At 36.2% G+C, this 16,896-nt stretch overlaps 1 protein-coding gene across 5 annotated transcripts in view; it reads right to left on the bottom strand.

Moving 5' to 3' along the window:
* Positions 1-218: 218 nt before the first annotated feature.
* The window catches only part of Abd-B (Abdominal B), an 87,553-nt gene continuing 70,875 nt past the window's right edge, over positions 219-16,896 (bottom strand). For all 5 annotated transcript variants that reach the window (XM_053749651.1, XM_053749657.1, XM_053749650.2 and 2 more), the window contains 3 exons: positions 11,859-11,905; positions 5,804-6,409; positions 219-2,479 (listed from right to left, as the gene is read on the bottom strand). In XM_053749651.1, the coding sequence (XP_053605626.1) occupies positions 2,085-2,479; positions 5,804-6,409; positions 11,859-11,905 (1,048 nt within the window). In that variant the 3' untranslated portion in view covers positions 219-2,084. The remainder of the gene's footprint in view (positions 2,480-5,803; positions 6,410-11,858; positions 11,906-16,896) is intronic.

Below are 16,896 nucleotides of genomic sequence, written 5' to 3'. Positions count from 1 at the left end.
ACTCAATTAATAGTAAAACTAATAATAAGCCCAGGATCATACTTGAAAATATTATTTCAAACGGTCGTTAAATTGGTCAGGGACAAGCAAATCTCTTTTCCTCTTACCGTTTCCATTTTCTTGTTATTTATAAATAAATAAAGTCAATAAGGTAATATCTCGATTTAATCATTTTAATTTGAGGGTACGTGTAAGGAAGTTTTGGTAAAAAAAGTAACCAAGACACGACGAAGTATTTAATTTTTTTCTCCTTTCATACATTCTTTTCTAAATTCGTCATCAAACTGTCGAGAGCACATTCATTTTTAATTATACATTATACTTAACAAAACCTCACATATTCTGGCGTGATTTACTACATTAATTTATCTGTACAATAGTAATTACGAGACCTTTAATTATTACAATATATAGTTAGGTAAGTATGGTTCTAGATGAAGATCTACTGAAATTTGAATATACAATCAGAGAAGTGATTAGCTCGCACGTCATCTGAGAAGCAAGTGATGTGAAATGATAAGATCACATTAATTTTAAATAAGTACTTGGCCAATTTACGATGATATTTTAATTAATTAGCTGCAATTTATTAATATCGTCATCATACGTGCTTTTCAGATAAAGTGGAATAACAAAATCTTCAGCCCATGTATGACAATGATTGTTGTATAATATGACACAATATGAGCTTAGAAATGAGTCAAATCGTCTAAGTTTCAAACGTTTATTTCCTCAGCCGCTTAGCAAATGGAAATTCGGTTTCCTAGACGAGGTCGCCATTTTGTACAAAAACATCTAATTATACTATGAAATTTACGGGACAATACAGATTTAATGAATTAGATCCGAGTGAACTACTAAGTTTACAATAAAACATTTATTACATAGATAATAAGGTATATGATAAAATAGGGAAGATGTAGGTAGCTAAATACTTAGTAGATGATATCCTAAACTGGGGTGATATACCATGATTGTAAAATAAAGTAAAATTTTGTACATATTGTACCTAATGCACACAACTCGTTCGATGTAGACGATTTGTAATGTAATATTTATGTATAAATAAATAATAAAATATTCAACTAAAACAAAAATAAAAAGTATTGAGAGAGGCGAATAAAGCGAACAGTACACGAACCAATAGAGGACAATATTAATGCACTTGCCCATATTACTTAATTAATTGATTATAACATCAACTTCAATATTTAAAATGTCATAACAGTAACTTAATGAATAATTCTACTGGAACCGAGTTAAAGCTTTGTAAGAAATCCATAATTTAAATAACAAAATTTACGAATTATGAGAAATTAAACAGTAATAAATATTTGATCATAATGCGGTTACTATCTCTGCTTATGCTGTAATAATTATCATAGAGAAAAGAGATGCGTCGACGGTAGCGACAGCTACTTACTTAGCTACAATGGCCGCCACTATCTAATATTAATGAATATATCGTACACGTGGATAGATATCTATAACTGCCACCAAAGCAACCCGAGAAGATCAACAATTTGGTAACGAAAATAAAAGTTAACTGATTAAGACTATCTCCCTCTGAACAGCGTTACGAATACAACAATAAGCAGTCTCACAAAATATTTTACAAAATTTTCAATAAACTATCTAGAAACTATAATCCATCGGTGACGTCTTTAATATTCGTAATTCGTACTTAAATAATATCAAATACATAATTCAGCGCTATTCTAAACATTATTAATATCAGGAATCGTTATCTACTCATGTATCTTAGTCTCGTTAAAATTACAGAACATAATTTCGTAATTAATACTATACACAAATCGACAACACATGATTATCTTAATACGAGATTCTCTGGGACTCGGGCGCGCCTGGCACCGGAATAATGTCCTCTTTACGTAAGAACGGTATAGCGGGTACAGCGTTCATAGAGTCTATCGGGTAACATACAATGGACGTAAACAAATCCTTCGAAACTTCAAGCTACGACCACTTTCACACTTAAGTCTTATGGAACTTTTCCTTCCCGGTTCTCAGATTTAGCTGGCTATACCGTGATGAAGGGGGTAAGTCCCAGAGAAAGGCGCGGGTCACTGATGGTGTTTGGCGGGCGCGGCATGGTGCAGAGCCACGTGATGCGGCGCGTGGTGGTGCCCGCCGTGGTGGTTGTGGTTATTCGCATTCGAGTTATTGTTGTTGTTCTGCGCCGCCTGGGCCGCTTGCCTCTGCGAATTCTTCTTGTTCTTCATCCTTCTATTCTGAAACCATATTTTCACTTGTCTCTCTGTCAAGTTCAGATTTCGTGCGAGCTCCCACCTCTTCTGCTTCGATACGTAAGCGTTAAACAGGAACTCTTTTTCTAGCTCGAGGGTTTGGAATTTTGAGTAGGGTTTGCGTTTTTTGCGAACCGTCACTTGACCAGTCCAATCGAGGGGATTTGACGACCCGCAACCGACTCCGACTCCCACAGACATTGAGAGGGAACCTGTACAAAGAAATGAAGTCCATTGAAAGCTTGCAAAATTTAAAACTGCAATCTACAAATACATAAACATACATTCCAAATATATCGAAATAAAATCAAGTCTGATACATAAATATCCGTTGGCACGATTACACACTTCTAGAATTCTAACAATATTTAACAAGAATTTCTACGAACGCTTTCAAGAATATGTACAGTTTATTGGACTGGAAACTACATTGGCGAACAGAATACGTGGCATTACAAGAAGGAATTCTCACAACGACTAAATCGCTTCTCCTTTGCCTTTGTTCGGTGAAGCGTCCGGTTTTAATCATCTGCGTTTAATACATTGCATTCTGGCTGTTAGGCCGCAAACGAATGCTTCAAACTAGCCATTTCCATGCTGCGTTCATAAAAACAATTGGAAGCAAGCGTACGGCACGTTAGAAGTTACACATAGAGCGATTTATGTGCGCGGTCCTTTTGATGAGATCACCGCCTATAAAGTTTGTATGCGACCAAGCGACCTTCTCAATATTCGATGCGTGCAACTCGCTGCACCATTTCCTATTATTCAAAACGGTACTTGGATATGAGTGTTGCGAAATAGATGCCTCATTGTCTAGCGGATGAATGCATAAGCCGGTGTCGTAAGTACACGTTTGCATCTTGAAGGATCAAAAGATTTACTCCTACGTACAGAACGATTACGAACAATTGCTATTATTGTATAACAATATAAGTCGTTCCTTCTCTAAAATAATTTAAATGTATTTCATTAATATTAACTATTATTAAATGTGTGCTATATATTTATATTATAAATATTAATTATGTAATATTACATTATAGTACAGACTCTGCTACTATTCACAATTCGTCACGACTTTCAGATCGTCTCATAAAACTGCCCTACCCCAATCTATGCAACAAACACTTTTATAGAAAATAAATTTAGATATTATTTAAGTGACTTTATTAACTCTCTTCTTAACCTCTAACGAATCTAGTAACACATGATAAAGGAAGAGTAGATTAAACAATAAATTTTAATACACACAATGGATATTTTAATGTCGGTCTAAATAACCTATTTGAATTAAGACTTTTGGCTAAATACAGTAGAAGTAATGTCAAAATTTATCGCTTTTCTAGACTTACAAAAGATATTCTTGGTGAAATAGTCAATTGTTTCAAAAGAACATAATGACAAGACGAGTTGTCAATTATGAGGGGATAGGTAGCGATCAGTGGCAATAAAAGTGTGGGTTCTCTTCGACCATAAAAGTTTACCTACCCAGCTACGAGCATTGTCTACTCCAGGACCAAGATATCTGCGCCTGTCAACCGACAATTGCTTCTACCGCAACGAGATAAGGTTGAAAATGTCATTGACATAAAAATAAAAATTGAAATTAGGCAAATTGGTACAGAGCTCTGTTATTAGGCGCTATTTTAAATATTTATCTACCGTTCCATAAAAAGAAATTTCTTTTAAAAGCATCTATATTTTTGTTAACTTGTAATTATAAGACGTTGAAGAAATAACCGTTGCTCGTGAAATTCAGCGTATAAATTTAAAAGGGAAAGCGGGACGCTGCTGCTACTATAACTAACGGAGTCATTCCGCTGAGCATTTACTAAGCCGTAAATGCACAAATCAAAGTCAATGTCAACCTCAGGTGGGTCATAAACACACAATCATAAAGTGACGTGAACACTCGTATAACTTTTTCAACAATTGTTTCCTTTTAATGGGCCATTATATGCGCGTTTTACGCAAAATTATGTCAAGTTACACCTCTGCCGTAACAGAAGCACGATAAACCCATCTTTATGGTTAGCCGGCAATCGAAAGTGAACTAGCGAAGAGCGTTTATGAATGGAGGCTTTTTATTGCTCTCATATTGACATGGCGGTTGTACTTTCGTAATTACTAGTGCTTACTAGCGCGATTTTGGTAAAGAAACCAGTAGTATTGCATGTCTGTGACGTCGCCGCTGTTTTACGATTCATAAAAGTGATATGTATCTACGACAAGGCTCAATGAATCGGTCGACCAAGTAGCTTCGTACTCCGCTACCTAGTTTTTTATCGCCTCATCAGCCTATAATGTGTTTATTGTAGCAATATTTGGTTTATTGCTACTACTCAAAGATCAGTTTATTGTCTTAATGCTCAGGTATCGTGTTTATTTATTAGTTATACATTTTTATTGGCGCTTTATTTTACGTAAACTTTAATTTATTGTCGGTTGTATAGCACCGTTTTACATTGCCTATAAAAAGGTGCTTACGGTTCGTTTTTAAACATTTGTAGCACGTGTTTCGTTCATTCATCAAATTTATGGTGGTCTGTGGGAAAATGTTTTGATTTGAGCGTTCAGTCGCTCGCAGTGAAGGTTTAGGAGCTTCGTTACGATGATGTTTGGCTTACAGGCATTTTATCGACTTGGTTTAGACGGCGTGCGATCGATATTTTGGCTGCAAGACAATACCTACCTGTTGCTGGCATCGTAAAAACATAATGGAGTTTTATTGCTCTATAGATTATCATATTTAGTGTGTTAGATCGGATTTATATACATTCATATATATTGTACCTATATAAGGGATAATTTATTTAAACTACATTATTAATTACTACTGCTTTTTACAAATATATGATACCCACAAGATGTCCTATATATAAGTAATTAGGTTAAAAGACGCGTATCAAAATATGAAATAAATCAAATACGTAAGTTTACTTCATTACAAACACAACACAGATCTTTGAATTTATTGCAACAGAACTGAGAGCAACATGAAATCGTGCCAATCAAATAAGAAGTTTGAATTATTGTCAAGCAAAATATTGTAGAGCGAGAGACTGCACGCGTGTGTATAGATACGATACGATACTACACCCCCACAGACGCACAATGCGTCCTCTGTGTGCGTGCGACACACTCTCAAAAAAGATGGCTGTGTGTGCTGCCCAACGCCATCTAGTGGCAAGCGGCGCATCCTAGGTCAAGGCTGACAAAATCTAATAAATTATTTACAAATTAACTTATCAACCATAGTTCACATGGGAGAGCTTATATTTTAAGAATGAATTATATAATAACTGTAATTTTTATCAAGTTAAATACCCCGAACTTGCCAATAAGTACTTAGCTGAAAAATTACCTATACACGTTTAAGAATTTCACGAAATGTTCCGCGCGAACATAATGTTTGATTCTCGATCAGCCGATAAGTTTCACAAATTACAAACAAAAAGACTGTACGTTGAAAAACATGTGAACGAAGTTCGGGGTCGTTGGTAAATATTATGGAAATGTGTGTTGTTACTAACCTGGCAGGGATCCTGGTGGCGGGTACGGCGCGCTGGAGACTGATTCTGGTGCGTAGTTCCTAAGGCCATACGCGTCATGGGAGAAGCTGGAGGGCTCTGACACGGCTGTCCGGCGCTCCTCACCGCTCACATAGGGCAGGGGCTGATCACCTCGTGGCGCCCCATAAGGGTAGTTCCAACAGGGCTGTGAGAAACCCTGATGACAAGCACCGTCAGCGTACGGCTTGTATTCTCCACTACTCGTGGGCCAGAAAGGCAAAGTCGATTTCCTCTCCCTTTCCACAGGCAGGTTATAATACGTAGGTCCGGTGGGGTACTGCTCGAAGGAGGCTGGGCCGTCAGGCGGGTAGCCCCAGGGTTGCTGCGCGTGCCGGATGACTCCAGGCTCGGGCTCGTATCTCTTGGCCGGGATGTGCAGGGGCGGCTGCGGAGGGTTGGAGCCCACGGAGGCCGGTGAGGCGCTCGAGGCTGAGGGGGGCGCAGCGGCTGGCGCGGCTGGGGGCGAACCGCCGGGGGGCGACGCGTGCGGCTCCTCGTACAGCGCGCCGCCGACCCCGTTCATCATGGTCCACCAGGCCGGCCCGGCGGAGTGGCCGGATGCGGGCGCTGGCGACGCGGCAGCCGCGTCGCAGGGCGCGCCGAGGCCCCCGACATGGTTGTCAGGGTACAGGGTGGCGGCCGGGCAAGCCACGGGGGAGCGGGAAGATCACCGACCGATTCACGCGCGCCGCGGGCACATCGCACCGCGCACACACGCGTCCACACCGCAACGGCACATGAAAATTAAAACGCGATTCCCGATTTAGCCAGCTGACCGGACGAGAGGTTGACCGCAGATACTAGAAGTACAAACAGTAGGTGGGTTAACTAGTGGAAATTTTTAACATCGAAGATCGTCCATCAAAGTAGCACTGATAATGATGAATCTGGTAACCTCTAAAAAATTTAGTCCAATTATTTTTTATTTATGTAAATAAGTAAGAAAACTAGTGTTCGAGTCCGTCCACAGTGTTCACGAGTTGTCGTATTTATGGGAATATTTTTTCGTGACGCAACAGTTTCTTATTATTTTCTTGTCTAGTACGGTTTGTTGCGATGTCGCGAGCGTATGGAGGCGAGGCAGGCCGGGACGCGAGGCGCGCTATCTGCGGCGCGGTCGAGCGCGGAGTGTCGGCGGCGTGTGTCGCTCGGCGCACACAGGCGCGCACGCCCTGACCGACATCTAGCGGCGGGCGGCGGAACTAATCGCGCTCAGACGGCGAACCTCGTCGTAGGCGGGCGGCCTCTACACGCGCCCAATTTTACCCCGCGGCTCGCGGTACTCTACCTTTTCTACCTGTATTTGTTTTATTGTTTTATTACTAAAGAGTAATTTATTTCTTCCCTTATTTATTATTTAAAACTACCTAAGAACAGTCCTAACAATGTAATAAGTACTAACTCATATTAAAAAAAAATGAATAAACATTATATTAATATAAATTTAATAATAATGTTTATTCATTATTTTTACTTTGTTGTCTGTAGTTTTAAAGTAGAGTTGGTACTAAAGGTCATGGTGACTAATTAATCACGACTCTACCTATCAATGTAGAGACAAGTAAACAACAATGATGGAAAATTTTTGCCACTTAAACTGACAGACCCTAGGGGTAAATTAGGGGGATATAATATATGTATTTATCGTCAGTTGTATCTAGCTCTACCCTAAACGTGTAAAACTGCGACCGAACGTAAATATAACAAAGTTATTCAATTAAGCACATCCCAGAGTTTAAGCGCGGCACACAGTTAATAGACTGATACATCAAAGTACTGTCGACTACATGACAAATGTAACATTGTAAAAACTCATGTTTTTGCCCTAGACTAGGGAAACATTTTTTTAATATAAAAAAAATACTTTCAGTTAAAAATTGATCCATATTGAATTATAAAAGAAAGAATTAAACATTTATTTATAGAAACGTGAAGAACAGTTTTGGTCACATTTAAATTTCATCTGCACATGGCTTCACCCGAGAACTTACTTCGAGCTCAGTACTTTTTCAGGAATGAAAGGACCTTGTCAACACGTATAAGCGAAATTTCAAGAAGAAAAGTCGCCTTGGTAAATATACCTCGACAAACAATTAAACTAATTTTAGCATTCATAAAATTCAAAATTGATACAAAAGTTTGGATGAGCCACAAAGTTCGAGTCTTGTAATGTTATAAGATACTATTATTATACTATGTTCTTACTAAATACTTACTATATTATATACTATATTCTTACTATATTTTATAATTAACCCGGGAAATCTTATGTAGCGTAGTCATTAGGCTACAGAGATCGTAAAATATTAGTTAGGATAATGTCGAAGAAATATATTGGTCGACTGTACAGCAAGGGTTGTCAAAACCGGAGGCGCGGGTGCGTACTAAAGCGATTAATGGAGGAATAGCCATAAACCTCCGTTTAACCAAACTGCAAGCATCACTCTGACTTGCCAGTGTTGCCACCAATAAAAAACGCGAGACTTTATGACGGCAACTCACTCACATTTTATTGTGAGTATAAACTTAATTTTATCGTCTGTTAATTTCACCACAAATAATACTAGGTACTAGATTAAATTATATAATTTTATTTTATAGCCATTGTCAATGGCAAGGCCGTGTTCTAATGACTTACATTTTGGACAAGTCAACGACCTTGCTTTTTTTATGACTGCGTTTTATGCAAGCTATGATCATAGATGTTATAGTGCGTTTCTAACCGAATAAGTAGTAGTTTCTGTCTGTAGTAGTACTGGCAAGGCATTCGTTGTCTTCAATTTATGTATCCTTGCAAATAAAAGAACACCTTTTGTGTTAAAATTGCTTAACCTGGAGTGTCTGGATAAACCTTTTAATTCTTAAGTGGGAAACCATTTTTGAAATGAATTTTTGAATGAATTTCATAGCCTTCTAGTACCCAAAGAACCCTGAAATATTTTCTTTTAGCAAAGCATAATATTTGAAAACACCAAGTAAGTTTTAAACTATGTTCTAAGTTTTAAAATTGTAACATATTTTCTTTTAAACTTACAAGGTCTATTGTAAGAAGAGCAAACAGTGACAAACATCCCCTTAAGGCGACGCCCCTCTCACTACACACGCCGACCTTACAATACAATGCACTACAGCCAATAAATTTGCTTACAATATTTCACACCTATAGTTCTGTTTACACAAGACACGGTAATAAAATATATCAAGCAAACAAAAGAAAAACACACATAACAGTGTAAGTATCGCTATAACCGTTGTTAACATGGCTTCTTATGGCGCATTATGGTAATACAACCAGATTTGTCAAAATAATAATATACAGCTTTCTCACAGTCAGGTAGTAATTACAATGTTCCAATGGATATCAAAAGAATTGCAAGCAATAAATTGGTTAGATGTGGACGTGTCAACAAATCGAATAACTTGGATCACTATTATTTGTCAACGACTTTTTTCTACATCTGGCTGACATGAATTTATATAAAGAGTTGAAGAAATTATCGTAATAAAATGGAAACCTTAATATTAAAATACACTTAAATTCTATTATTTACAACTGTATACTATTATGTTGGACAAAATAACGTCTCTAAAGCAACAAAATGCCAAATAAATTCCTGCCTAATTACTTTTAGAACGGTAATAGTGAAGTTATAGAGAAAATGTTCGATATAAATATAGCTGTTAATCACTAAGCTATGCATAACAGCGGTTCAATAACAAAATCTAATCAAACGACTGAAATCTAGTTAGCTTTTATAGTCGATATTAGTTTGAGGTCATTGACGTCGGATCGCAGGACATGCGACTGCATTCAGATGAAAGTGGGTGGACAGGGCCGGATTTAGGTTAGAGCAGTAGGGGTACTGCCCTGGAGCCTCCACAAGAGAGGAGCCCAAAAGTAGAAATTAGACAGTGTTTCTCTCAACTGAGCGTTTTCCCGGTTTTCTTCCTCAGCCCTTAATGATCAGAACCCAAGGTTAAATTTCTAATTTTTCTTCTACACTTCACAATGTCTATAGCAACATTTTGTCCTTGTCGATATCAAGCTAAATCAAAATTGTTTTCGCTCTATTTTTAAATCTATTTTATTAATTTATTATTACACAAACAGCTTAAATTAATACATGTGCACATTCAAGTATATTATTAATTATTGTATTGATTATAATAATGTACTTATATTGATATTATTTCCTGAGAATAAAATTTTTTGCACTAGTAATCATCGTTCCATTTTATTTGATTAATCATTGTTACTTAAGACTAAAAATCCGGCCCTGTGGGTGGAGATAGTGCGCCAGACATGCAGACAAGTTTCAGGCGTGTTGAATGACAGAAACAAACATGGTGCAAGTGTGGGCTATAAATATTTACGTTAGGAAACTCCAGCCAATGGTCGGCCGAGCGGCCGTGCTGTAAATAAAATGCTTTCTTATCTCGGCCGTGGTTGCGCAAACCCGATTTTCAATTGCAGAGAGTTTCAGATACCTACTTTTAGAAGGAAATGTTAACATATAATTCAACTGTAACATGTATGGATATATGTAATCAGGGTTCAACAGTAAGATCACACTGTTGAACTCTTCACATCGTATTTAATACTTGATTATTGGGTAGGTAAGTACTTTAAAATTTTCCAGGAATAACGGTGTAAAACGGTGTTAAATAATGTTAAATAAGTTTCTCATAGACCTACTACGCATCTATTCCACTACCTATTTATATAAGACCGGTTACATATGTGCAATTTGCGAAGGAAAAAACTTGAAACTCTTAGTAAAACTTAAGTAATTAGGCAGGTACTATCTTAATAGGTATGCCTTTTCAGTCGGCAGCTAGAATATAAATTGAAATATTTAAATAATTAATATGTAAAGATAATGCCATGGAAGATCTCTGTAATTAAATGGGATATTTTATGGATGTAGATTGCAAAAGGTTTCAGTTAATTTTAGTATGGTGATTGAAAAACTCGTTGCGCCTTAATTTCCGCTAAATGCCGGCTTTCTCTGGACCGAACCCGTAAAATGAATTGTCGATCTTAAAGGCTTACGCATACAAGAATGCATCCAGTCCTTTATAATGCGATAGCTTCCAATGCATCAGATCAAAATACTTTTAGCTGTCCATTTTGTATGTATGAAGTCTATTTTCGAGAAAATCTTTTTCATGAAATTCATATTGCAATGATCGATATATCCCGTACTAATAGATGAGAAGCTCTTTGGCCAATGCTGAGTAGGTATGCTATATAAATTGACAATAATTTTAGGCAAGTTGCTCATAAGGCAATGCGTTTTACGCTATAAACCTAAATGAACTTTTTGTTAAGCACCTACAATTTTATAAATATGTGCTTGCAGTCTGTATTTACATTTAAAAAATACAATATATCAGTTTAGCAATTGTTTCTATACCGGATTTCATCAAAGCTTCTATCGGTATACAATCGAGATAGCGAGTTATAAAGTCAGACTTTGGTAAACCTTTGTCCATGCATCGGAGACTTTAGTCCACCGCGGACCAAAGTTCCTCGTGTGCTCAAGCCTTTACGTGTAAGTATACGTCGCGCACCTTCCAAACCCGTTACAGGGCTCGCCGTACAAGTACTTTATTATCGATCCTTACCAGAGATTAAACGAGAAAGGAGGTTAACATACTCAACTCGATTCAAAATTAAACCTGCGCTCAACGACATTTTTACACTTAAATTTACTTTAATTAAATACCTCTTCGATGGACGTCTTGATAAAACGGGGACTGAATAAGTAATTTATTATGATCATTGATATGACGATGTCTCAAAAAATGTAATTTAAAGTAAACAATAAATATACATACTTACACAACCACGTAATGAATGTCATGAAGTGCGTCATTACTTTATCAATATTATGGGAGATATGTACAACAAATAGCATTTAATATAATATACGTGTGTCTTTTGATACATAAGAAGAAGAGTTTAGATGAAGTATAAAATGTTAATAATTTATTAGTATATTCAAATAATCACCTTGTCGTAGACTTGCGAGGGACGTCTGCGTAAAGGGACACGGCAATCTGTCAACAACAATTTTACATTATAAATAATTTAAATATTATATAACTAAGTCGGAAAACAGTATGTTAAATGTGAAATAGTTAATTTACCTAACACTTTTTCACTAAGCGTCGTTGCGCGTTCCCGGTTGCATTCACGGCGCCTAGATTTTAAAGATCGGCTGTTATTCATTTTAGATCTGATTCCAGCCGCCTTCCTGACATCAACCACCTTAGGGAATGCTGTTATTGTCTGTCCATCATCTGGCAAGGTAAGGATATGCAGTGGTTCTATTCCAAGGTGAAAAATATAAAGAATATATATCTAGTTAATAAGTAAATATAGTATTGCATTGTGTTAAATTTATCATACGACTAAATTACAGCTTACTGCTATGCATATATTAAATAGTTTTTGAAAGATGTAAAGTTATAAATGGATAATTACAATTGAAATATACTAGAATGGATAAAACATTCACAAGTCAACTATCAACTGTTAATACAACGACACACTTAACATACGGTCCCAGCATGACCTACGCTGAGGCAGTAATCAATTATAATGAAATTGTATAGGTTGATGTACTGTCGACTATACAACGTAATGATTGGCGGTGGGGTCAGGTGTGACCAATCAGTAAACCGTAAAAGCCTTATTGGAGAGCACCGCTTATAAACTGGCTTCCACATGTTAATTATTTCGTTAATAGCCAGACCTACATGCTAACAGAAATACATTTAATAATCCATTCCGACATTTATTATTTCGTGTTTTTGTTCTTTTTATAGCAGCGGTTGCCGTCGACATAAGAAATGAATTATCGCGTATTAATTTTTGTAGTTTAATAACAATTTTCGATTCAACAATTGTTAATTCGTCTCTGACTTAACACTTTATCATTATTATAGAACTTTTTATAGGAATTACTATCGGTGCATGATAATGTCTCAGAATTTATGGACTCTTCAGATGTTATTATCTTATCATTCATATATAATTCATAAGTATTGTAATGACAGAATTAACTCTTTGATGTTCTTATACCGAAAAAGGTATAACTAGAAAATAAAGTTGTCTTTCCCACAAATCTCACGAACGTAACTTCCGATACAAAATATTAGTAGCCATACCCAAAAATAACTTTACTGAAATAGTTTTTCTGAATAATGACGAGACTAACAAGCCAGAGGCACTCACTTAAATCATTGGCTAACATTTACCATCAGGCATAAGCACATTGCTCTATTTTTAAGGCGAACACACCCACAACTGTTTCATTGACAAACATTCAATTTATTTCCTTGGTTCAAGTATAAATAAATCCTTTTTAAGTCATTCGATACGGCGCAGAGTCACGAAGTTTACATAAAGTAGGTGATTTGGAATACCGTAGTTTTTTCTCCAATTTGGGGTGCGTATTTTCGGTTGTAGAAAAAAAACATGTTTACAAGGTTTCTTTTGGGGTCGTAAACTGACTTGTGTTACCTAACACAGCAATTAATGGTTTAGTAATGATTGATTTTAAACAGCTCTTAGTTCCATGGGAAAAATTCAAGTTATGTAATAGATAGATACAGAACATGAGGAAAAAGAGTGAAAAGATTTTTTTATAACATGTACACCATCATAAATATTTCTTTAATCTATGATCATGATCATACAAAGAGCTATCATTTGCCTAGATTTCTTCACAGAACCTGTTTCGAAAACGTTGCTTCTTATAGTGAATGCACATTATTCCAGTATAAAATTCTAAATAGATATAATCCGGGTTCTTGCCCGGGTGAGTTTGCATCAGGTTTACTAGATGTTGTTGTCGAGAATTCTCAGTTAGAATTGCAAATGAATCGGCCGTTTACTTCGTGTCGTAAAACCAGGATATGATCCAGTCAGTTTTCGCGCCATTAACCTTTCCTCGGACCGCCTCCTCCCTTGTTATTGAAAATGTCTATATCTTACGTAAACATTATGTAAGTACTTTGTATCATGAATTCGAATTGTGACTCACATGCGTAAGTAGGTACGTAACTAAATATTCAATATAATTCTTTAATCACCACGACACAATCATTATACCTAATATGTAATTGTATTTACGTAGTGAAATCACAAAAATTTTACGTCACTTAAGTAAGTTATGTACGTACGTAATAATCACATAAATAAAATCGCATAGGTTTATAAAATGTATGACGAAATTAAAGATTAATATAGTTTGCGTTTCTCCATTATATTGCCAATTTACTAATAAATCACGCCAACGTCACTATATTTCTATTGCATATGTTTACCGTGAAATTAGTATACAATTTATGTTTTTAATTAAATTAAATACTTCTCAAATATACGCTGAAATCGTGTGTAGCCGTTGTTTCCTGTGTTCTAAACTAACCAAGAAAAAGGCATTATTTTACTAACATAACACGTACTTATGCTACAGATAACATAACTTGACAACTTGTAATAATGCGTCCAAACTCGCCTTGTCACTCGGGCTATTGAAGGAACTACGACCAGTGTATCAAGAGCTCTGAAGTCATGTAAAGAGTCGGTTTTGATTTGATTACTCTAAGCTTAGTCGGGGGAGGGGTAGTTCTCATTAAAGTAGTAATAGTACACACCCGTTTTGACGGCGGCCTATGCTTTGGAATTGAGTCGTAAACGTCAGGTCTAGTGGCCTCGGCCATCGGTTCTGTGCTCCATTTACTCGACGAAAAAAGAAAAAAAAACGTAGTACACTAAACGCTCGGACGGATTACTTATCCTGATAGGAGTTCGGAGTTGGAATTGAAGCAAGTTAAATGAATGTCGAAGTTTCGAGCTGTATGGCATAAGTTTCTATACCCGTGGACTTAATACTCCTTAATTAGATTTTATATAGTTTCATGAATATCTATACTGTTAGTGTGTGTGTTCTTTACACATTTTTGGGCATAGATATATGTACTGCTTCATTTTATATTAAATATTACAAAAGCTAAATTCTAATACCAATAAATTATACTTATTGTAAAATTTTCGTAGACCTCTTTTCAGATTTCGTTGACGGATACGTCAGAGAGGATATGAGGATATATATTGAAATGGTATGATCATGATGATTATACCATTTCGAAATGTTTGACTATCTTTGTGTTTGACCATGTATTATACTGGTCTGTTACGTCGAGGAATTTAATTCAGCTCAAGTATGTGAACAATCATAAATTTCTAATCTAATTAAGCGTCCAAACAAAAAAGGCGCAAGTTTTCGTGGAAGCCTCACGCGACCGGTCAAACATTCCCGAATTTAAGGCTTCAATCGGCCGGTGGTCTCTCGATTAGTATTCGATCCAAGTCCATGGCTGATGTTATCATCAAGGACACATATTGTGATTCGTAACTCACCCGGAATCGATCGCCGAACCTACCGTAGGTACCTACGCAGATCACCGGATTAAAATGTCCGTAGAATTTCTATGCCAACCTTTGCGTGAAAATTCTACATGAACATCGCGCTTTATCGCTTACAATATATATGCAAATTGTTGGAGGAAACAAACTGGTTGGTTCAGTAGCTACAGCGCATATTTAAATATGACTTGTTTTAATGAAAAATTTAAAAGCATTGTATGGAGGGCTATCTAAAGCTGTAGGGATATTTTTCTGTTTTGTTATTAACGATTCTCAATTTGTTATCATTCCAAATTGTCATTGATAGAGTTATCTCGTTCTGTCAGTTCCTTAGCAGCAATGACCTATTTAGTGCAGACAACCATAAAACATTTTAGTCGTATATTCCTCGTTATAAAAAGTCGAAACATAAACAAAGTTAAAAATAAATACACCCAGCCCTACCAAGTACCTACTGATAAAGAGCGCAACGTGTAGATCAAGATAAACTGGTATTGATGTAAAAATATATAGATGATCCATTTTAAATAGAGCTCTCACACGGCGATCGGCTATAGGTTCTCTATCTACGAATCGCCGTTGTAACTCCCACTTGTAGAAATATCTCCCTAATAAGCTCAGGGCCATTCTAAATTCCGTTGCCACAAGTTAGGTATTAACGTTTGAGAATTACGTGCGTCATAATTACACATGCGTGTTCCGTACTTTCCATGACCCGGTTGGACATAAAATTTGGATGACAGATGAAAAAATACCTCGTTTGGAATTCTAAGAAGTATTTCCTTTGCCTTTTTGCCGTCAGATTAAAACGTCGCGGTGGATATCACAATCGCAACATTGTTGTGATGTTTTTTTAACATGTTTCATTTTGTACAGCGATAACTTGATGATAAATTATTGTAATTGTGGTGTGGTTCGATTTCGATGTAAAATATCTTATATAATGACAGAAGTTTATTATTCGATATTTAAAATTTAGTATTAATTTCAAAGTATGCTGTGTTTTCATGTTTATTTTTTTAAGACTTTGGGGAAACCTTTGCCCAACAGTGGGAAGGAACACGTAAAAAAACAAGTTTAATATTAAAATTTGTAATTCACTTGAGATAAAAAAATGTACAATATGTATTTAAGTATGTATAAATTAGATATTATACTGAACGCGTATATTTTATTAATATTATTTTTTCCACAAACTGTTTTGTTTTTTTTTTAACTAACTTACTTAACTTTAAACTTTTAAAAATTTAAACTCACCTCTGTAAGCCCTAAGAGACAAGAGTACATGCAATAAAAATGCAAATGAGGACGTCCACTGCAACCAGAGGCACGTTTTGTCGTGAATGCACATATTATGCAGTTGTATGATGTTCATGCCGCAGGGCCATCCTGTTCATGTCGCTGATGTGGGTATCTCGTAAGGCTTTTTTTATATTTTCGAAACCAGCCAGCATTTTTATCAAGTTTAAAATATCATCTATTTTCCTTTTATCAAATCGATTGTATTTAATGTAAAAATACAGGATATGATTTTTTTCTATATTCTATATTTTTACATCAATGACAGTTTGGACTTGTTTTTATTGATTCACTTTTGCAGTGTTGTTAAATTGTA

The sequence above is a fragment of the Plodia interpunctella genome, chromosome 9 (genome assembly GCF_027563975.2).
Source record: "Plodia interpunctella isolate USDA-ARS_2022_Savannah chromosome 9, ilPloInte3.2, whole genome shotgun sequence".
In the NCBI taxonomy this organism is placed as follows: domain Eukaryota; kingdom Metazoa; phylum Arthropoda; class Insecta; order Lepidoptera; family Pyralidae; genus Plodia; species Plodia interpunctella.
This window is presented reverse-complemented; position numbering and strand designations above follow the sequence as displayed.